Source organism: Dipodomys spectabilis, unplaced genomic scaffold (assembly GCF_019054845.1).
Source record: "Dipodomys spectabilis isolate Male_0828 unplaced genomic scaffold, ASM1905484v1 ptg000019l, whole genome shotgun sequence".
NCBI lineage: Eukaryota > Metazoa > Chordata > Mammalia > Rodentia > Heteromyidae > Dipodomys > Dipodomys spectabilis.
Genome location: NW_024870696.1, coordinates 27,512,501 through 27,536,533, shown reverse-complemented (window position 1 = coordinate 27,536,533; position 24,033 = coordinate 27,512,501). Strand labels below are relative to the sequence as shown.

The 24,033-nt window shown below is 46.6% G+C and overlaps 1 protein-coding gene across 5 annotated transcripts in view; it reads right to left on the bottom strand.

Moving 5' to 3' along the window:
• Dnm3 (dynamin 3) overlaps positions 1–24,033 on the bottom strand; it is a 448,226-nt gene that overhangs the window by 232,703 nt on the left and 191,490 nt on the right. For all 5 annotated transcript variants that reach the window (XM_042674266.1, XM_042674267.1, XM_042674269.1 and 2 more), the window contains one exon: positions 21,699–21,812. In XM_042674266.1, coding sequence (XP_042530200.1) covers positions 21,699–21,812 — 114 coding nt within the window. The remainder of the gene's footprint in view (positions 1–21,698; positions 21,813–24,033) is intronic.

The window sequence follows — 24,033 nt, the reverse complement described above, 5'->3', positions numbered from 1 at the left end:
TCTGGACTGCTGGATTCCTAGCGGACCATTGTCTTATTGGCTCCTGGCTCCTCGATGACTTCATGTGAGCAAACATCTAGATATTTTAAGAAGGATTTTAAGACTAATTGGTGGTATTTGGTCACACTTACATTATTTCCAGTAACATGCAACCCATGGTTGGGGGAAAGGGAAGCTGAGTCATACTGGACTTGCCCAAGCACTGGAATTGGCTTAATGACATCAGTAGGGAAGCAAAAAGGACAGCGATGGGACATGAAAAAAGGATGGTGAGGGGAAGCAAAAAGGACAGCCATGGGAAGCAAAGGACAGCCATGGGAAGAAAAGGACAGCCATGGGAAGAAAAGGACAGCCATGGGAAGAAAAGGACAGTCATGGGAAGAAAAGGACAGCCATGGGAAGAAAAGGACAGCCATGGGAAGAAAAGAGGACAGCCATGGGAAGAAAAGAGGACAGCCATGGGAAGAAAAGAGGACAGCCATGGGAAGAAAAGGACAGCCATGGGAAGAAAAGGACAGCCATGGGAAGAAAAGGACAGCCATGGGAAGCAAAGAGGACAGTCATGGGAAGCAAAAGGACAGTCATGGGAAGAAAAGGACAGCGATGGGAAGAAAAGGACAGCCATGGGAAGAAAAGGACAGCGATGGGAAGAAAAGGACAGCGATGGGAAGAAAAGGACAGCGATGGGAAGCAAAGAGGACAGCGATGGGAAGCAAAGAGGACAGCCATGGGAAGAAAAGAGGACAGCCATGGGAAGCAAAAGGACAGCCATGGGAAGAAAAGGACAGTCATGGGAAGCAAAGAGGACAGTCATGGGAAGCAAAAGGACAGTCATGGGAAGAAAAGGACAGCGATGGGAAGAAAAGGACAGCCATGGGAAGAAAAGGACAGCGATGGGAAGAAAAGGACAGCGATGGGAAGAAAAGGACAGCGATGGGAAGCAAAGAGGACAGCGATGGGAAGCAAAGAGGACAGCCATGGGAAGAAAAGAGGACAGCCATGGGAAGAAAAGAGGACAGCCATGGGAAGAAAAGGACAGCCATGGGAAGCAAAGAGGACAGCCATGGGAAGAAAAGGACAGCCATGGGAAGCAAAGGACAGCCATGGGAAGCAAAGGACAGCGATGGGAAGAAAAGAGGACAGCCATGGGAAGAAAAGGACAGCCATGGGAAGAAAAGGACAGCCATGGGAAGAAAAGGACAGTCATGGGAAGAAAAGGACAGCCATGGGAAGAAAAGGACAGCCATGGGAAGAAAAGGACAGTCATGGGAAGCAAAAGGACAGTCATGGGAAGAAAAGGACAGTCGTGGGAAGAAAAGGACAGCCATGGGAAGAAAAGGACAGTCATGGGAAGCAAAGAGGACAGCCATGGGAAGCAAAGAGGACAGCCATGGGAAGCAAAGAGGACAGCCATGGGAAGAAAAGGACAGCCATGGGAAGAAAAGGACAGCCATGGGAAGAAAAGGACAGTCATGGGAAGAAAAGGACAGCCATGGGAAGCAAAGAGGACAGCCATGGGAAGAAAAGGACAGTCATGGGAAGCAAAGAGGACAGCCATGGGAAGAAAAGAGGACAGTCATGGGAAGCAAAGAGGACAGTCATGGGAAGCAAAGAGGACAGCCATGGGAAGCAAAGAGGACAGCCATGGGAAGAAAAGGACAGTCATGGGAAGAAAAGGACAGTCATGGGAAGAAAAGGACAGCGATGGGAAGCAAAGAGGACAGCCATGGGAAGCAAAAGGACAGTCATGGGAAGAAAAGAGGACAGCCATGGGAAGAAAAGGACAGCCATGGGAAGAAAAGGACAGCCATGGGAAGCAAAGGACAGCCATGGGAAGAAAAGAGGACAGCCATGGGAAGCAAAGAGGACAGCCATGGGAAGAAAAGGACAGCCATGGGAAGCAAAGAGGACAGCCATGGGAAGCAAAGAGGACAGTCATGGGAAGAAAAGGACAGTCATGGGAAGCAAAGAGGACAGCCATGGGAAGAAAAGGACAGTCATGGGAAGAAAAGGACAGCCATGGGAAGCAAAAGGGACAGTCATAGGAAGTAAAAGGGACAGCCATGGGAAGCAAAGAGGACGGCCATGGGAAGCAAAGAGGACAGCCATGGGAAGCCACTCCACAGATTTTCATTGGTGATTTACGCCTGTTTGTACACTCCTAGTTACCCGTGCTAATCTGGGCTCCATCATACACTTTGAGATCATTCCTTTCTGTCTGCTTGACTCTTCCTTAGCAGGTAACCTGGGCTTGTACTCACTCTTGAACTCTCTGTGATACGTGCACTTAAGAAATGAAAAGTTAGTGGAATATCTTAGGGCCATTCTCATGTGAAACATCTTGAAAAATGCAATCCAATCCAACATGGGGAAAAGTGAAGTCTTTTTCAGCTGATAAAAATGATTGCAGAAAGCTAGCCAAAAGGAATTGCTTTGGCTGTAGTTCTTTAATGCTAGGTTTCTTAGTTTGGTTAGTTAAATTTGGAAGCTACCTGGAAATTTCCCACATTATTATTTCCAGAAAGCCAACTGATGAACCTTTCTTTTGTTGTTTGTCATGGGGCCTGAACTCTGGGCCTGGACACTATCCCTCAGCTCTTCATCTCACGGCTGGTGCTCTACCACTTGAGCCACAGCACCACTTCTGGCTTTTTCTGCTTATGTGGTGCTGAGGAATTGAACCTTCCCGGCCCCATTGAGACAACTCTTAATATCAATGCAAATGAAGGAAAGTCAGAGAACTTTCTATGCAGGATATTCAACAGTACATTTAACAGGGGAGAGGACTGATTCTGTGTACTGCTATCTTACAGCCTTTGGTCAAGCAGGACTGGGAAGTTTCAGCAGACTTAGTTAACCAGGGGTAAAACAAGCAGCAAAGTACCATGCCCATAGAACCAAAGAGTTAGGGCTGAACTGGGAGTGACCAGGGGCTGCACACCTAACACCCCAGATCAGACAGGGGTGATTTGTGGGCAGGGTCCACCCTATTCTGGGGGCCTGGGAGGAGCACTTGGAGGCCCTGGGTGAGGCCGGGTGTGGGAGGGAGCAGGGGGGAGGAAGAGAGCACTTGGAGGCCCCGGGGGAGGGGGGAGCACTTGGAGGCCCCGGGGGAGGGGGGGAGCAATTGGAGGCCCCGGGTGAGGGGAGGGGGGAGCACTTGGAGGCCCAGGTTGGGGGGGAGGGGGGAGCACTTGGAGGCCCTGGGTCGGTGGGGGGGAGCACTTGGAGGCCCTGGGTGGGGGGGAGCACTTGGAGGCCCTGGGTCGGTGGGGGGGAGCACTTGGAGGCCCCGGGTGAGGGGTGGGGGGGAGGGGGAGCACTTGGAGGCCCTGGGTCGGGGGAGCACTTGGAGGCCCTGGGTTGGGGGGAGCACTTGGAGGCCCTGGGTCGGTGGGGGGGAGCACTTGGCGGCCCTGGGTGAGGGGTGGGGGGGAGGGGGGGCACTTGGAGGCCCTGGGTCGGGGGAGCACTTGGAGGCCCTGGGTTGGGGGAGCACTTGGAGGCCCCGGGTCGGGGGAGCACTTGGAGGCCCTGGGTCGGGAGGGGGGAGCACTTGGAGGCCCTGGGTCGGGGGAGCACTTGGAGGCCCTGGGTTGGGGGAGCACTTGGAGGCCCCGGGTCGGGGGAGCACTTGGAGGCCCTGGGTCGGGATGGGGGAGCACTTGGAGGCCCCGGGTGGGGGGGGGACACTTGGAGGCCCTGGGTCGGGGGAGCACTTGGAGGCCCCGGGTCGGGGGAGCACTTGGAGGCCCAGGTTGGGGGGGGAGGGGGGAGCACTTGGAGGCCCTGGGTCGGTGGGGGGGAGCACTTGGAGGCCCTGGGTCGGGAGGGGGGAGCACTTGGAGGCCCTGGGTGGGGGGGAGCACTTGGAGGCCCCGGGTTGGGGGAGCACTTGGAGGCCCTGGGTCGGGGGAGCACTTGGAGGCCCCGGGTTGGGGGAGCACTTGGAGGCCCTGGGTCGGGAGGGGGGAGCACTTGGAGGCCCCGGGTCGGGGGAGCACATGGAGGCCCCGGCGAGGCGGAGCGGGACGGGGCACATGTGGAACTCATTACTGGGCGAGGCCGACGCAGCCGCCGCTCCAGACCGCTGGTGGAGGCCTCGCTCTCAGGAAGTGGCTGTAATTACGGCTCCAGTGGAGAGCCGTCTGCGAGCCGCTGAAAGATCCGAGGGGGGGAGGGGGCGGGGGGGGGGCGGGGAGGGGGGCGGGGGGCTTATCTGCTCTCTGACAAGGGAGACACCAGAAAATGAAGTGCCGCAGGAGGCTGGGGAGAGCCGGGCCGCGCGAGGCGGGGGACGGGGAGGGCTCTCCCCCCTCCCACCACCCCCTCCCTCTCTCCTCCCTCTCCACCCCCCCCCCCCCCCGTCTTGACTCTCTTTTTTACAGCTTTTCCATCCAGGCCGCTTCCTGCCCGGCGGAGGCCGCGCGGAGCAGGGGCGGCGCGGACATCTGGTCCCGCTTACGCCGCGGCCCCGTGACATCGGCATATAGGCCGGCCGCGCCCGCCCCGCGCCAGACGCCCGGGACGCACAGCACCGCACAGCCCCGCACAGCCCCGCACAGCACAGCTCGGGACGCACCACCCAGGACGCACAGCCCAGGACGCACAGCCCAGGACGCACAGCCCAGGACGCACAGCCCCGCACCACCCAGGACGCACAGCCCAAGACGCACAGCCCCGCACCACCCAGGACGCACAGCCCAGGACGCACAGCCCAGGATGCACAGCCCAGGACACACAGCCCCGCACCGCCCAGGACGCACGGCACCGCACGGGACACCCCGCACCACCTGGACCCCTGACGGAGGCCTCCGCAGATCCTGCCCCGTCGCCCCAGTGTTCAGACTACCTGTTCAGGACAATGCCGTTGTACAGTAGTCTGCACATTGGTTAGACTGGGCATGGACAGCCGCGCAGGACCCCAGGCCAGGACAGGATGCTGGGGCCAGGACAGGACCCCGGGCCAGGACAGGACCCCGGGCCAGGACAGGACCCCGGGCTAGGACAGGATGCTGGGGCCAGGACAGGACCCCGGGCCAGGACAGGACCCCTGGCCAGGACAGGACCCCGGGCCAGGACAGGACCCCGGGCCAGGACAGGACAGGACCCCGGGCCAGGACGGGACCCCGGGCCAGGACAGGATGCTGGGGCCAGGACAGGACCCCAGGCCAGGACAGGACCCCAGGCCAGGACAGGACCCCAGGACAGGACAGGACCCCGGGACAGGCCAGGACAGGACCCCAGGACAGGCCAGGACAGGACCCCGGGACAGGACAGGACCCCGGGACAGGACAGGACAGGACAGGACCCCGGGACAGGGCAGGACAGGACAGGACCCCGGGACAGGGCAGGACAGGACGGGACCCCGGGACGGGACGGGACCCCGGGACAGGACAGGACGGGACGGGACGGGACCCCGGGACAGGACAGGACAGGACCCCGGGACAGGACAGGACGGGACGGGACCCCGGGACGGGACGGGCCCCCGGGCAGAGCAGGCGCCGGCCGCCCGGCCCAGCCCCTCGCCCGTGTTTTCTCCGCAGGCCGCCGGCGTCCGGCTGCGCCCACCCCGCGCCGGACCGAGAGCCGGTGAGAGCAGCGCGCGTGCTGCGGACCACCGCGCAGGCGCCGCGGAGCCGCCTTCCAGCACCTTCGCTCGTGCGCCCCGGGCCCCGGCACCGGCCCGGCCGTCCACCAACCGGGCAGCGTCCCGCGCCCGCCCTCAGCCAGGTGTTCTCTGACCGGAGGGGAGGACGGGGGAGGGAGGACGGGGGAGGGAGGACGGAGGAGAGGGAGGATGGGAGAGAGGGAGGACAGCAGGGAGAGAGAGGAGGGGGGAGGACAGGGGGAGAGGGAGGAGGGAGGACAGAGGATGGGGGAGAGGGAGGACGGAGGAGGGGAGGACGGAGGAGGGGAGGACGGAGGAGGGGAGGACGGAGGAGAGGGAGGACGGGGGAGGGAGGACGAGGGGAGAGGGAGGAGGGAGGACGGAGGAGGGGAGGACAGAGAAGGGGAGGACGGGGGAGGGAGGACTAGGGGAGAGGGAGGAGGGAGGACAGGGGAAGGGGAGGACGGAGGAGAGGGAGGATGGAGGGGAGGGAGGACGGGGGAGGGCGGACGGGGGAGGGGGAGCCAGCCCTGAAGCCAGGACACCCGCATGGCCACGGGAATGCCCAGGTCTGGGCCGCACGGCCATGGCACGGAGCTCAGAGGTGGGTCTCCGGAGGAAAGCTCGGGGGGAGTCGCTGGCGCCTCCGTTCTGAGCCGAGCCTTCCCGGCAGCCCGGGTCCGCTCCAGGCCTCCCTGCCAGACACTTGGTCACACATGGCCCCCCTGACCCCCTTACCTCGCCTTGCTGTGGGTTTTACCTAAAACCACCCCGTTAAAACACAAACAGCAAGGAGAAATTAAGTCATTTTAACCTAAACAATAAAGCAAATTCATCCTTGGATTTTCTGAGTTTCATTCTGATGTTTAATAGAATTCAGATTTTTTAAAGAAATCTATAGTTTCTTTTACATAAAAAACCTTAAATCCTACTAATTTACAGCCGCTTATTTTTTTAAGAAATGTAGTTTTACTCACTGATACTCTTACTAAAGACGATGAATAGTTACCAAGTATTTGGCAATGTGTAAGATTTCTCAAAGTCTGATTTTTTTTTGTACTTGAAATGACTGAAATCTATAACTTTCTTTCATTTGATGCATATTTAATTTACTTTCTTCATATTAAATGTCGTTTCTGTTTAAAAGGAACTCACCCCTACTGCCTTGTACCTATTTTCTCTCCAAGGGATGAGTTTTTAGTCTGCAGATGAACAGCACATAAAAGTGTCTTTGGCATGATTCCAGGATAGAAATACAAAAAAATACCGCGTAAAGAGGTAACCAAGAATTCACTGTAATGTGTTGCACGGAGATCTAAAAACCCATCTATGAAGCAACACACAGACAGGAAGTATTCTTAATTTTAAGTTACAGGAGCTAAATTAATGATCAGAGTTAAAGGATTTATGAGCCTCTACTGGGTGGATGCACACTGGGGTGTATGTCCATGGTTACACGTGGCGTTGTAAAAATACAATGTCTCCATTCTGGGGTAACTAGAATAATGCTGAATTTTATTTTATTTATCGCCTTACTTGATAAGGGGATGTACAAATATTTTAGGAACCATGGAATCAATTCCAGAAGAAAGTATCCAACAGTGAACATCTTCAACTAAAATTGCCTCTGGATGTAATGGTACACGTAAGTATTAAAATTGAAACACTGTATGGGGTCAGAAAGAGAGAGCTGTTTGCTGTATGTCTCCAAATTGCACTTCATGGAGATTCCATAGTTAGTTTTCTCCGGGATGATGAATAAATTAGATTAGGCACTGGGTTAAAAGAATGTCTGCAGCCATCTAAGAGAAAGGAAACTCAGAGCCTTCGCTTTCAAAACCAACACTCTGGAACTGGAGACACTGAACACAAAACAGCCCATTTATATTTTCAAACCTATTTTTTCTAACCCATAGATCTCAAAATCAAAGGAAGTTTATTTATTATGAGACAGAGTTTCACACTGATAGCTTTCCTACAATTAGTCAATAGTTTTACAACTATCTTTCCTGAGCTTTTGGCCCAGATCATGTCTATGCTTTTCAAAGAACAAAATATACTATCTACCCACCCACCCCCCTTTCCTCTAGCCTACAGACCACCCAAGTATTTCGCTTTGTGGGAAAGTGTTTAGGCATAAAAATCCTAATGAAAAAAAAAACACATCTCTCTCCCTCTGGTTTTTTTTTTTTTCTTTTGTGGAATCCTTAAAAGTTGTTGTAAGACCTAAAAAGAAAGTACTTGGTAAAGTTTAAGAAGTCCCTCGTCCACAAATGTCCATCCCCAGAGAAGTCAAAACTCTATTACCTAGAAGGGATTTGCTCTTTAAAAAAACCAACCCATTGTACACTTATCTAAGCTCAACCAACCCATTAATGTCCAAATAATAACCATGGGGCTATCTATAACCTAGAAATCCCAGCTTAAAATAACTAGGTCAGGCTCTAACCGGACACGGGAAATTCCTAAGACTGAAACTTTCTTCCTTTAAATCCTTTTTGCTTTCTTGTCCTGAAAGTTATATAGATATAAATAACCCCTTTTCCGATGCTTCTTATTAACAGGTTTTTAATAAACTGGGTTAATGAAGTAAGTGAAGGGAAACTATTAAATCTTCATTTTGAATTTTCTACTTATTGTCATACTCAGTTTTTTGGAGTTGGTTTAGTTCAATTTACAAGAGGTTTAGAGGATAATTCTTTTTTTACATTTAATTTTGAAGGAATAAAAGATAAAAAGGAAATAAGGTATATGAATATTAAAATTACATAGTATTACAGAAATGCAATAGCTCTTTCATATGTACTTTGACTCAGGTTTTAAATGATAAAAAATAGTATCCACCCTATAGTTTAGAGGTAAGAAAACAAATCTTATTTTTTTCTTAGTCTCTTGTTATTTCTTAACAAGAATAGAGGCAGATTCGACATAATTATGAAATGATATTTACTGCAATTGTATTTTTTTAATAAGGAGTATAAATTGTCAAAATTTTAAGAGGAGAACAGGCTTCCTCGCACCCCCCATTTTTCAGCAAGACATTTTCCCCCACTTAAAAACACTTAGGATTTTTCAGGCTCAAAAGTTTTGGATACCTTGGTTTAATTAAACTGTTTTATATTAAAGGACAGTAGATGAACTCACAAATATTTCTTTTTATTTTTTCAGGTTGCATGCATCATTCCTTTAATTGAACAGAGTAAACTGGATCAAATTATTTATGGGGGAGAGGGGAAAATATATAAAATTACAGTAGTTTTTAATTTCTACCAGTGTCTCCATGTGAGTCATTCCAAAATATTTTCTGTTGAACTGAGTGTAGTACCAACAATGTAGTATTTTTAGGTATTGTGTTTTACACCCTCTATCTTTGTCATTATTTAATTAGTAGCCAAGTTTATTGAAGGTTTTGAAGTGATGTCCAGAAACAGATTATTTATTATCTTGAAATTAAATAAACCCAGAAAATGGCACGGATCAATTCTTTGTTTAAATTTTTTTACCCAGTAATTGCATAAGACTTTGAATGTGTAGAGCAAAGCTGTTTTCTCAGTCTCTAAAACTTATTATTCGCATCATGAAGTTTTTATTTGCTATTTTTCCTCAAATTTCACAATTAAAGGTAAATAACAAAGGACTTGTTTTTCTTTGAAGTTCTTTGAAAATGCTCCTATTTTTCATAGTATACTACTGTGTGGATAATATTGTGTATTTGATAGCTTTTAAAGAAATTCCACTTATTTGATTGAATTTTAATTATAAATACTGTGGATTTTAAAGGGGGGGATGGAAACTGTTAAATTCCTCTATAGTGTGAACTGCTCATTAATATTAAAAGAACCGCAAGTATTCTGAACTCGCCAGAGTTATATTTTATATCTGTATATCTCTCCCATGTAATATTGGGATGTGATGTGAACTTGACTTCCTGTGTGTAGAGGGCTACTTTGTAGTAACTATAATTTCACTAACAGTGTCCAAAAGATGGCCTGCCCAGCACTGTGGATACCAGCTTCTTAGTCTCTACCTTAGATTTATGGCATGGCCCTCTAGTTAATTAAGAGAGACATAAGCTCAAAAGTACCTTTTATTTGATTCTCATATATATACAAACTTAGAAATGTTTCGTTTAAAAAGAAAGTGAGAAATTTAAGTAAATTCCTGTTGCACAAAATTGCATTGGCTAAAATAAATAAATACATTCTCTTGCAAAAATCCCATGATCAAAGCATCAAATACCGGAGTCCACTGCTGGGGTTACCAAATACAGTAAACTCATTAATTACTTAGAAAACGTCTGCTGTTAACATGTAAACAACGCTCCCTTCCCCCATGGGCCAGGCTGAGGTACTTAGTTACTACAAGAAACACAAATAAATATAGTCTTTATCTTGCACTTCAGTATTAAAATATGAATAATTTTTGTGAAGAAAGCAATCTGGTTTAATTAGTCTGAACTCTGTATGTGGGCTAGTAATAATAGGAACTGGGTTTAAAAATAAACCTTGTGTTTAAAACTCTTTTTCCTTTAAAAATCTTAATGTGAGTATTCTGTTGTGTCCGTTTTCCATGTTAGCACATTTGGAACAAAAGTCCAAAGTCTGACTTGTTTTTAGGTCTATGATGTTTTAACGTTTAAATCTGTTGTGTGTTTCTCCCCCTTTCCTCTTCCCCTCCCAAATCACCAAATCTGGAAAGCAGGCTGACTGCGTCTGTCCCTGAGCAGAAAGCAGGCTGACTGCATGGGCCCCTGGGCGAGGACGCGAGGCGGACGCAGGGCCTGGCTGGACAGAGTTGTCATGTGTCTGCCTGTCTACACTTGCTGTGCAGACCATCCGCTCACCTGTACAGCAGGCACAGACAGGCAGTCACACGACAGCCCGGCCTGAGCGACAACCAGCCACTGAGAGGAGGCTGCCCTCACTCCACACCGCGCGCTGCGACCCGGGAGAGGGGCTGGGGCCTGGTGGTTCCAACTGTTGCTGATTCATACTTAATTCGCTGTGTCATTGTTTTATTTTGATTCAGATTATTACACCCCACTCAAAGTAAAGTGAGTGATGCCTATGAAATACAATAAAACTCACTTCTCAAAATGTTCCTGTGCTTTCTATACTTGTTTTCCTAATAATTGTCAGAAAATCCCTACCCTTGCTGATTATTGCATACCTCTTTGTGGCATTCCACAATCAATATAGAAAAATCAATAATACAAAATACAACTTCAGTCTGATGTTTGACAAGGAATAAATTGTAAACTAAGAACAGTTTTCTCCACTGTGACTTTTTCAGGAGAGAAGGGACATGAAAAGAATAAGGAGAAAATAATATTCCAGATGGCCAAATATTTTGAGTTGAGGAACTCTTAAGGGTCTGGTCGAGGTAAAAACACAGTTAAAATGGTTCCCAAATAATTTTCAACAATAGTTTTCTTCCTTTTCATGAACGGAATGTGGAAATTGAAACTTTAGTATTTTCAAGTGTCATGACATGAATAGATTGGAATCTATGTGAATGTTCAGTTAAGATGAGGTTTACATTAACAGTTGTCAGAGTAGAATTTATGGAGTCAGTTTGTGTTTACTCCGTTCACAGCAGCATTCATGCTCATAAGAGGTGCAAGGATTTCCGTGTTTTCAAAAGCATAAGCAAAGTAGTCACCAGCTGAGCATGGCATGTGTGCCTGTTTCTCGAGGAAATACCAGAACTTCAGTTTCTACACTGTTAACGGAGGCGAAACAATCAGTATTTCAACTTCTAAAGGTAAAAAGTAGGAAGATGGGTAAATTTAGAACTTTATCAGCTTTGCTTTGGTTCATAATTTTTTTTAATTTTCAGCACTTAAAATTCTTATTTTTCTTAGCTTTTAATCAAGTTTTAAAAATGTAATCCATGGCCTCATTAATTTTTCAATTGATAACTCAGTATTTTCATGTATGTGTCTTGAAAAGTATATGTCTTGAAGTGAAAGCAAACTATTTTCTTTTCTGATAATTCACTCTTAAAATGACTTCACCAAGGCAAAGAGTCTAATAAGGTTCCAAATTCCTGACTTTTTTTAGTATTTAAGCCAAACCTAACAGCAGTATGTTTTCTTGAAGATAAAAACAACAAACACCACCAACAAAAACTGAATGATGGGCAAATTTATGACATGAAAATATGATTAAAGCTAAAGGCCTCACACTTAAATAAATGTGTGGACTAAAAGCTATTTCAGCTTCTGCAAGAGTTACTGTGCTCTGCAGGGTTTTTTTTTGTTTTTTTTTTTACCTTCAAGTCCCATGAATAGCAAAGTCTCAAACAACACTTCACAAAGAGCAAAATATAAGCAGGAAGACAACGTACAAATGTCTCATGGAATCTACAGTCCTGTCCAATTTTAAATGCCCGATAGGTCCTGCAGCTAGCTAACCCTCCCTTCAAGAGCCCAATGTGGACTCCTTCTGCATGGGGTGGGGGGGAGGCTGGAATAATAGGTAAGCATTCCAGCACAGGATTAAGGAGCCTGCTGTTGTACACCCAATTAACAGAGAAAGCTCAGGGGTCAAAGTGAAGCCCTCCAAGATAAGATTTAAAGTATTCTTTTCATATAAAACATGAGGTTAACATTGTGTAAAAACAATTTTTACTCAGCTCTCAAAAAATCTTGCAAGAATGTTTGACCTGTTAAAACACGTGAAACGTTTCACATGACCAATTCATCGTATGAGCCACACTTAAAATTGTGTTCCTGGGGAAAGGCACTATAAAGGGAAACTTGAAGAGGACCAACAGTGCATACTGGTGAACGGGTTTGGACCTAAAAGTATTTTTAGTAACTCTAAACAGCACTGCCCATCACAGTGTAGTAAAGATCACTTTTTTCAAGATTGTACGTTTTTGGATAAGGCCAGAAAGTGGAAATGCTTGCCTACACTGAACAGCATATAATGGAAGATCCTTTGTGTGTGCACAGATACACACGCAACTGTAAAATGAAGAGTCTCAGTGATACAGACGGACTTACATTCGGCCTTTACCTTTCCTTTTGGCAGCCCAACGTTTCCTCAAGAAGGGTCTGGGCTGGCTAGCTCCGTCAGAAATGGGCTCAGTCTTGAAAGCATACATAAAAATGAAAAGGGCACTCACTAGAGATTTCTGGGAAGCCAAAGACTCATAACTTTGCCTATCAAGGGAGAGAGCTGTCATTTTGTTTCCTATTACCAAAGATACATTTGTCATCAGACAATTACACAATAAAAACAGTACTAAATAAATATCCCTATAAGGAAATTATATAATCTCCTTATCAAGCTATCCAAACATTTCGACTTACAAAAATGAGGCCTGTAATTTTTTTCCGGAGCCCAAGGAACGCTCTTATTTTGATTCAGATTTTGGATGTTCTTCAACAGTGTAAGGTTAGTGTATTTCCTTTGGAACTGTTTCTGTTACATTATTCTACCTTCCTAGGAATATGCCATTATGATTTTAATCTGAATACTGGGCTACATAAATAGAACACTGACAAACTATTTTGGGGAGGGGGGTGTATAACCCGGCTTCAGATATTTTAACTATTAAAATGTACATATTTATGCATTTTTAATCATTGATATTAAGAAAAAGCCTCTTTCTCCTTCCATCAGAATAACCTAGTCATGTAAAATTTACACTTAAGAAATATTTTAAAGAAAGGTCAGTACCTTCCCAAATTGTGACATTAATATATTAATGTAAAATTATCAGGACTGAAAATCCCTTTGAAATTACAGTTTCTATTTTATGCTCAATAACTTGCTTTGTTCTAAACTACCAATAATTGTAAGATACATACTTTTGTGTGAAAATAACCATTGAAATTTTTATTTATTTATTTTTTTGCTTAAATAATCTTCAGTCCAGGAAACTACATTTGGTCAGAGGAGGAAAACGTCATCCATCCTCAGTGATGAAGGCAAGCGACTGGGGAGCAATACACCTGTGGGGCCATTTCACCCTGTAACTCGAGTACTTGATATGCTGCGACATGGTGAATCGGTGCATGGTCTTCTGACATTCCTTCTGACTAGGTCAATCAGACCTTTACTAGGCGGTATTTAACGAGTGCTCCTCTCACTGGGAGAGGAACGTAAGCTGCCTCACAGCTCATGCTTCTGTAAAAACCTCAATCTGATCACCTGACTCCCCAGTTTAGGAACTGTAAGGAGTCTTTGCCACTCTTGACAGTCAAATCCCTCCAACCTTAGCGTCCTTTCGCTCTGCTCTAGTCCCCCTGGGCTTAATCCTGTTCCTTAAACTCACCAGACAAGCATATTAATGCAAACAAGCACACTGGGTCTGACAAGCACATTCACACAAACCTCCTCCAACCCTCCACCCCACCCAGACAAGCTACATGTCCAGCACACTGCTGGCTTTACTTCCTTGTTGCCTCTGACAGGTTTTGCTACTGATTTGTGTGCTTTTCGTTTCTTCTGCTGGGAATATCCTCCACGTGGATTGTCTGCGAACCATTCTATCTTTGGTGCCTAAGATAGTGCCAGCAATCTAACAGGAGCTCGGAAAATGCTCGTTAGAAAATGTTCTGCTGATGAAGAATATAGCACTGACACTTAGCGACTGGCTAAGTACTTTGTTTTCCTTCAATCTCAAAACTGGAGAATGTAAACCGAGTATTGTTGGGTTGCTGCTTGGAAACTAGGAATCATCAATGAATGTTAACCTTTACGATGGTGCTCATCCTAGGGATCAAGGTGAGACAGATTGTTGGCCTTGCAGGTTTAAGTAGGTAAGGCGATTTACAGGAAAAGGCTCTTTTACACCCAGCGCTAACTCGAGAGCTTATTACATGAAAACAACTTGCTGTTTGGTTTGGTTGAACATATTCACTAGTTTGGGTGAACCTGCAGGAAAAGCTAGACCAGATGTTAAAGATGAGCATATTTTTAGTATATAAAAGTAGATTATATGTGCATATGTATATGTAGGTGTAAATATGTACATAAAACATATGTGCATACATATGTTTACAGATATACATACATGTATATAGATATGTATAGGCATATAATCTTACACCTACATGTAAAATTAGAACGAGAGGAACTCTGGCTTTGAGATGTTCTGCTCTCATAGCACCGAGCGAGGCCCAAGGACAGAGCTGATACAGTCCACACTGGGCCAAAAAGGGCCAGAGCCGTCAGATACATCATGTCACAAGTGCGCACACATCGACTGAAAACTGCTAGGTGGCGTGCCACACAACGTCCTAACTGAGCTGTGTGAGTTGATCTATTTCTTCTCTAAATCTTCAGGAAAGGCCAGGAGTGCAAATCAGGCTGGCTGTGATTTTGGCTGAGATCACAACCGCGAAGAGCCGTCATCTCAGATCTCCAGGCTGCGGTGTCCCTGCCACGTCCCGCCCCTCGCCCCCCAGGCCTGGCAATGGGCACTGTTGGCCATGGGGCTGGAGGGGGGTGAACCAGAAGCTGCGCGCAGCCCTGCCAGCGTGAGTGTGCGAGTGCGCGTGCGCGGGGGAGTCTGGGGCCGGGGGCCACCTGTTAGCTGGAGTGCACAGGGCCTCAGGCAAACGCTTCCGGTGACCACTGCGAACTGCCTGACTCTGCGGCAGACAGAAGATGGCACGTCTCCCTTCACACTGCAGACAGCACCTACTCAGGAGTAAAGCGGGAGAAAATGACACAGCCCAGCAGACAGCTTGACCGTGTCTGCTACACTCACTGTACTATAAAGGGCGCCTGTGCCATCTCTGTTAGGTGTTTTTGGCTCTGGGATCAACCCCAGGACACTGCACTGCGAGCCAAGTGCTCTCCCGCTGAGCTGCATGCTCAGCCTGAGGTCTTAGCATAGCTTGGGACATAGGTGGCAGCGAACTGTGAACGGCATTCGAATAATACATTGTAGAGTACCCATTCCCAAACTCCAGTCTACACATGCTTCATGCTTAGATGGTGGAAACATTAGAAACATGTTGATTGTCTTATGCTAACTCATAGCTGCAAACCGTTATGCAGAGTTGTCATACTATTGCCTGACAGCCTGGGCAGATACCTCTAATTCTTGGTCAACACGGGGGCGGAGCAGGGTGATGCAGGCCTAAAACCCAGAGGTCAAGGCCGGATGGGCAAAAGCATGAGACTATCTGAAAAGCAAGCTAAAAGCAAAAGGAGCGGCAGCGTGTTGCTTAAGAGGCAGATCACCTGCCGGGCAGGCGCAGACACCGAAATACATAAATAAAAAGAACCCACGGGCGGGGCTCTCGCTGAAGCAGCGGTCCGAGCCCCTCACGGGACCTACCGTGCGCGACTCTTTCAGCAGCCCCGCCTCCCACGTCCTATTTCCCAACAAGAAACAAGGAGCTGGGTCAGAGAACGGCCCGGCAGGAAGAGGCCGCTGGGCCCGCTCCTCGCGGGGGAGCGAGGGCCTGCTCGCCGCACCGCGCCCCGGCACCCCGTGCCCACGGCGCCAGCCATCTGGCCCACGGGTCTTCCTTTTTCCACAGATGTCATCCTGGAAGCCATGCTGGCTCGTGTTTTTGTTTTATCACCGCCATCTTTCACTCAAGTGAACAGTCACTTCTGCAAGGTCTCCCCGCCCCTAGTCCCCTCCTTCCGTCCGTCCTCCAGCCCTCTGCGAGGCCAGGCCAGGGCAGCGTGCTCCCTGGGCAATCCCTCGGGGCTCCCGGCCGTCCGCGCGACGGCTCACCACCGTCAGCGGGCCGCGCGGGGAAAGCCGTGTCCAACAGAGGGCCGCGTCCGTGTGCTCGGCCACTGCCCCACTGCCGGGGGCAGCCCTTGCTGGGCCCTCCTTCTGCTCGGCCACTGCCCCACTGCCGGGGCAGCCCTTGCTGGGCCCTCCTTCTGCTCGGCCACTGCCGGGGGCAGCCCTTGCTGGTCCCTCCTTCTGCTCGGCCACTGTCGGGGGGCAGCCCTTGCTGGTCCCTGCGTTCTAACAGAGGGCCGCGTCCGTGTGCTCTGCCACTGTCGGGGGGCAGCCCTTGCTGGGCCCTGCGTTCTGCTCGGCCACTGTCGGGGGGCAGCCCTTGCTGGGCCCTCGTTCTGCTCTGCCACTGTCGGGGGGCAGCCCTTGCTGGGCCCTCGTTCTGCTCTGCCACTGTCGGGGGCAGGCCCTTGCTGGTCCCTCGTTCTGCTTCGGCGTGGCAGTGTGCTGGGCTCCCACAGCCGGGCACATCACAGCTCCACTTTATCTTTACCTCGAGGAGAGCTGTGTCTTCCTCTACCGGTCACATGGAGTCCCATCAAGACAATAAGGCACATTTGCAGATCCAACGAGAATGAAAAGCTGAAGGCTTGGAGGCTCCCCAGCGGCCGCGGCCCCTGGCACGTCACTCCCCAGAGGACGGAGCTCCCACGCTTCAGCAGACGCCCCACACTGCCTCTCTTCACGCCCAGGCCTACTTCCCATCAACCTTCTCGGGGCACCCCGTTTGTTCTTTTCCTCAACAGCTATTCATACAGTAAATGCCAAGCACCTTCGTTCACCAGCTGCCAGGTATGTGCAGCAGACCTTTTCTGTTACCAGGCTTCTACAAGGTACATCTCTTCTTCTCAGCCTCAATGGAGAAACTCACAACCAAAGAACCAGGGCTAGGGCTGGGCTTCCGCCCAGTGGCAGAGAGCCCACGTTTGACCCCCGGGCTTGGAAAAAAAAATTGTCTCCTATTTTCAGGGAGTTTTTTTACATTGTCCTCTTTCTTTGTGACAATCACTGATACAAAAATGAGCGCTTGTCCAGATGATTACATAAGAAATATCAGTTAAGTCAACCCAGCCAATACGGAGGCCACCATCACCAGCCTAAGTCTCTGAAAGTGGAAATTAGCATATGCTCAACAATATATTCCCTCACACGTCATCCAAGGTGACTCCAACAATTAAATGGGAACCATAGCTTATTTTCACAAAAGAAGTCCAAAATGTCCAGTTTTCAAGGCTGTACACAGAATCATCTTTAATCTGATCGACCTGAACTGTGACTCAAGGCCCTCATGAAATTTAAGCATCATTTAAAAGTGGATGCTCTTGATCTTGTATTTAAAGAATCCCACAGACTCCACTCCTAAATTACTCAAGCTGATTCAAAACTTTGGCAAAGTAGCAGGGTATAAAATTAACCCCCCAAAATCAATGGTTTTTCTGTATGCCAACAATGAGAAAAGTGTGGCTGAAATTAGGAAAGCAACTCCATTTGTAATAGCCCCACAAAAAATAAAATACCTAGGAATTAACCAAAGAAGTGAAGGACCTCTATGTTGAAAACTTTAAAATCTTGAAAAAGGAAATTAAAACAGAACTTAGAAAATGGCAAAACCTCCCATGCTCCTGGATTGGAAAGATTAACATCGTGAAAATGGAAATACTTCCCAAGGCTATCTACAAATTCAACGCAATACCTATCAAAATTCCACCCTCATTCTTCAAGGAAATAGAAGAGGCAATCCAAAAATTCATATGGAACAATAAAAGACCCCGAATAGCAAAAACACTCCTCAACGGAAAGAACACTGCTGGAGGAATATCAATACCAAATTTCAAACTCTACTATAAAGCCATAGTAATCAAAACAGCTTGGTATTGGCATAAGAACAGACCTCAGGACCAATGGAATAGAATTGAAAACCCAGAAATGAACCTACAGACCTATAAGCCATCTAATCTTCGATAAGGGAGCTAAAACAATAGAATGGAAGAAAGACAGCCTCTTCAGTAAATGGTGCTGGCAAAATTGGTTAACTACATATAGAAAACTAAAGCTAGATCCTTATATATCACCCTGCACCAGAATCAACTCCAAATGGATCAAAGACCTCGAAGTCAAAGCAGACACTCTGAAAACATTACAGGATGGAATAGGAGAAACCCTAGGTCTCCTTGGCTCAGGCCAAAATTTTCTGAATAGAGACCCGGAAACACAACAAATCAAAGAAAGGTTGGACAAATGGGATTGCATGAAGTCGCAGAGCTTCTGCATGGCAAAGGACATAGCTAGCATGATCAATATAAAGCCCATGGATTGGGAGAAGATCTTCACTAGCCATACAACAGACAAGGGTCTCATATCTAAAATATACCTGGAACTCAAAAAATTAAATCCCCCAACAACAAATCCTCAAAGAAACAACTGCCCAATAAATAAGTGGGCTAAAGACTTGAAGAGAAACTTCTCTGAAGAAGAAAGAAGGATGGTCAGTAGACACATGAAGAAATGCTCAACCTCCCTAGCCATAAAAGAAATGCAAATCAAAACAACATTGAGATACTACCTCACCCCAGTTAGAATGGCTATAATCAAGAACTCTAACAACAACAGATGCTGGAGGGGATGTGGACAGAAGGGAACCTTACTTCATTGTTGGTGGGAATGTAAACTTGTTCAACCACTTTGGAAAGCAGTATGGAGGTTCCTCAAAAGACTTCACATAGAGCTCCCCTATGACCCAGCAATCCCACTTTTGGGCATTTACCCAAATGTTTACAAACAAGACCACACTAAAGCTACCAGCATAACTATGTTTATTGCAGCATTATTTACCATAGCTAAGATATGGAACCAACCCAGATGCCCCTCAGTAGATGAATGGATCAAGAAAATGTGGTATATATACACAATGGAATTCTATGCCTCCATCAGAAACAATGACATTGCCCCATTTGTTAGGAAATGGAAAGACTTGGAAAAAATTATATTAAGTGAAGTAAGCCAGGCCCAAAGAAACATAGGTCCCATGGTTTCCCTTATTTGCAATATCTAGTATATGTATGAGTCAAACGGAAAAGGTCAGATAATGTGATGTTAGGAAAATGAACCCTTAGATAGGTACTCTAATGTTTTTTTTCTTCCATGCATTTGTTTCTAATGCATTTATAAGATTATCTCTTTGTTGCTTTGTATGTCCCTCCCCCACAGTATAACCCCTGCTTTCACTATATTTGATGTCAGTATAACTTGTGGAGGAGATGGGGAAAAACAAGTCATTTAAGGATACAGTTGGACCTGTTGCAACAATGAGAAATACAAGATGTCATGTCGAAAACGAGCTTTACAATGTTGGTGCGGGGGGAGGGGGGGACGGGGGAGGCGGGAGGATTGGGTGGGGGGGTGGGGGGGAGGCTGGGAAGGGATGTGAAGGGTAAACAAGGGAGGAGGCTGCAATGCTTGATAAGAAATGTACGCATTATCCTGCCCATGTAATTGTAACCCCTCTGTAGTGTGTTCACAAAAAAAATAAAATTAAATTAAAAAAAAAAAGTGGATGCTCTCAGGTGAGTGGAGTGGAAATTCATGAAGCCAGTCATCAGTCCGAGCTCCACTCTTCTGAGACTTTCTGCTCGAATTCCTCACCTCCTCTTTTCCCTCCAGCCTCAATCCACAACGTCCCTCATAACTACCTGTTACATGCTGCACCCACAGACAGCAGCAACCCGCGCTGCGCCCTCTCTCTTGCCAGGCCAGCAGGCTCAGGCACAGTCAACAGCTACAGCTCTGGCAAGAGGGGAAGGGAAGCAGAGTGGAGAATGGCGCGGACAGCCGAGGAGCCAGGAGGCGGGAGAGATGCTTCTTTAGTAAGAGACAGAGCTCCTGTAGAAATGGCTTTCCAAGCGGTCGGGGAGTGTTTTGAAAGGAGTTGGTGGTAATGGTGGTATAGTGTTTACTTTTGTTTTCTCATTTGCAAAAAAGACAAATCACACCTCTCCTAGGGTAGCAGTATGATTTAAAGAGCTCATTTAATATACACAAAACACTAGCCACTGCCACTATGATTCCTCAGTAAAATCAGGACAACTGAACAGCATAGGTCATCTGTTTGCTGACCTTTCCATGGAAGAAGTGCCTCCCAACTCAAACTTCCCACACAAGGACAGGGTGCGTAAGCAGTCAGCACAGGAGAGAATTCACTGCCAATCCCCAGACTCACAGGACCAACCTCAATGTTGATCAAGGTCAGTTACAAAAAAAAAGTGAAAATAAGCTCTTAAATAGTACATATGTTTTGACATTTCCAGAGAATTTAAATTCCTTTACTGAAGATAAAGTTAATCATCACATTGTCTACATATAAAAGCATGTGGAAAATGGAAAGCATTGTAAGACACGAATGATCTCTTGCAAGAACTGAAAACTGCAACTTGCGGTGCTTCCAAAAACATATTACAGTAAGATAGGAAGGATTTTTAACTCTGATTTGCATGTTCTTTATAGCCAAATAAAATTGTGATAATTACACCCCTCTTTAGTTTTGCCATCATAGAGTATTTTATATAATGATTTCATGCTGAATTATAAACAGCATTTTATGTTGAATTAAAAACAAGTCAGACCTGAGCTGTTAAAATTTCTAAAACATACTCGCCCTCCATCTATGCCAACTAAAATCTAGCTCTACATAACTTATAGCCTCTAAATGGTTCTGTAAGACTAATACAACTTTTTGGTGCACTTTTATATAAATGAATAATAAGTCACAGGACCAAAATGATTCCCATCTAATATAAAGCAGAGTGCCATAATGATCATAATCTCTGCTTCTACAGAGATGTTAAATTCTCCAAAAAAGAGAAACCTTGTATCAACAATGACCAGGGGCCACTTGAAGGAGGACCCACGAGGTCTTCAGAGAGCAAGCCTTCTCAGAGCCCTCCGTGTCCGGCACATGCTACAGAAACAATGTCCACGGGCCTCACTAACTTCACTGGTGTTAGTAATTTCTCTCTCAAGATGTCCTATTACCTTAGGCTTTTTAAACACACTACTTAATAAAAATTGCACTCACAGCACCTGCGACCGCATATTATCATAAAGGAGAAAAGTTTCCAACGACTGATCTCTAACTCAATTTCTTCAGAGAAGCAAAATACAATTACACCAGAGAAGCAAGCAGGAAAAGGAATGTGAGGGCATATTGTCAACTTAAATATCTATTAAATAAATGTTCAAAGCTACCTCCCACTAATAGACAGAACAGTAGACGACTGCATTGTGAAAACTGTTTACCACAACAAGATCCAGTTCATGCAAGTTTAGAAACACATTACAAAGAAAACTGCATTACTCTGGGTCTTACCTCGTCATCTTTATACCAGGACAAGCTTTCTGCAGTGAGGACAAACCAGTATCCCTTGGAGCCTCCTTTCATGATGCCAATGTTGCTGATGGTCAGCCAGCCCTTACGAATGACCTGTAAGAGAGCAGACACCAGCAGAAGAGTTTAACACAAGCCAATGGAGACTGCATCCTTGGACTCCTGAAGTCAAAACAAGATATAAATTGCAATAAAAACAGCCTGTTCTCCTAAAACTCAACTTCTATTGAGCTATTCAAGAGGATATCGCTGCTAAAACTGAAGATGACCAGGAAGAGGTCTTTTCCATTGGTGAATAAATTAAAAATCTCAGACTCTTCGCCTGGTGTAAGCAGAGTGACTGAAACAGACAGGAATGAAATGGGGCAGCCGAACAGACTTGTGCCAGGCCTATTTATGGCACTGCTGCCACAATTAAAACGCATTTCGATGATTGGATGAACAACAGACATTCCATGCCCACTGCCTCTTCTCTCCTTCCAGCCTGCTGGTCCACTTGTCTGCCTGCTTTGGAGCTCATTAGGATCTACAGCAGAGAATGGCCAGAAAAGGGAGAAAAGCAGAAACTCAAACCAACCAATTAGCTCCTTGTTACTAGCCATGAAAAGACTGATTGAGGAGAAAAGCTGAAATCATGAACTAAAATTAAAAGTTTGAGGATTTTTAATGGCCTTGATTTAGCCAGCTACTTCTGTTGAGTGCCACACACAAAACATGCAGCATCTTCATAAAAATCTTTACATAGTATTCAAATTTTAAAACACATCTTGGTGCCAGTGTAATCCTAGCTATTCAGGAGGCTGAGATCTGAGGATCACGGTTCCAAGCCAGCTTAGGCTGAAAGTCACTGTGAGACTCTTATCTCCAATTAACCACCAGAAAACCAGAAGTGGTTGCTCAAAGTAGTAGACTGCTAGCCTTGAGCAAAATTTGAGCTCAGGGACAGCACCCACGCCCTGCGTTCAAGCCCCATGATCAACAATAAATAAATATATACATACATAAAAACATAAATAAATACATAAATAAGCAACACAACTTAGGTTTCAGGTTTGATGGAAATTATTTATAAGTAGCATTTAACAGAAAATCATTTGTTCCCTCACAGTGGTTGTAAAATGAAACTCTTCCACATGATGTAATAGTTTACTCTATCCTCTGTGCCAGCTAGTTTTGCTGTCATAGAACTAGAAATACAATTGTATCTGAGATTGGCTGATGGTATTCCAAAGGTAAAACTCTGCCCTCTACCAGAATTATCATAAATTAGCAAAAAAACAAAAACCCACATTGAATGACTAGGTATCAGTTCCTAAAACTGATGAAAATCCTGTAATAATCAGATTTTGGCTTTCTGGTTAAAGGAGAAAGGTCTGGTCTCTGCACACTTGTGGACCTGGCTGCAGACCTGGCTGGCCTCAGTCCCTGACTCAGTCACTCTTTGGAGCGCCAGTGCAAGTACAGACACCCACGGGCTATTCCTCGTAGGTCCAGATTATGGAATTTATCTCCACTGATCAAAATTCCCCCTTCTCACTCTTTACAGAAAAATGCAAACACTAACTCTCAAAGTACGCTTTCCACCAACTACATTATAGTCATTGGGTTGCTTACTACCACTCTGAACAAATCACATGACATTTATGAAAGCCCCAGGGGTCTACATTTTTAACATATTCCCAAGGGAATTCTTTTTGGGGAAGGAGGTAGGGTAGGGTCAATTGTGGTGCTTGAACTCTGGGCCTGGGCACTGTCCCTCAGCTCTTCAGCTCAAGGTGAGTGCTCTACCACTTGAACCACAGCACCACTTTTGGTTTTCTGGTGGTTTATTGGAGATAAGAGTATCATGGACTTTCCTGCCTGGGCTGGCTTTGAACCAGAGACCCTCAGATCCTAGCCTCCTGATTAGCTAGGATGACAGGTATGTGCCACCAGCGTGGAATTCTTATTCATACTGAAATGTGAAGACTCCCGCATGTACACATACAATACCTAAAACCCAACTTCACTGTCCTTAGAGAAACTGATCACAGCCACTTGTTCTGGTAAGAGAGCTGGCTAAATTATTGCTCACTGAGGTTTTACACTACCCTACATAATCATATTCTCAATCGAAATTCTACTAATTCTTTCATTTTATTGGCTAGCTTTAAACTTTGAAAAACCCTTCCAGGTGCTCTGAAAGTTCCAATAAGCAAATGATCATTTCACCTATGGACACAACAGGTTGTATCATTAAGAGGAACCATGAATTTTAGTTCAATGAAAATGTTTTCAAAACCTGTCATTGCCTGGGTTTTTAGGCCCGCAGATGCCA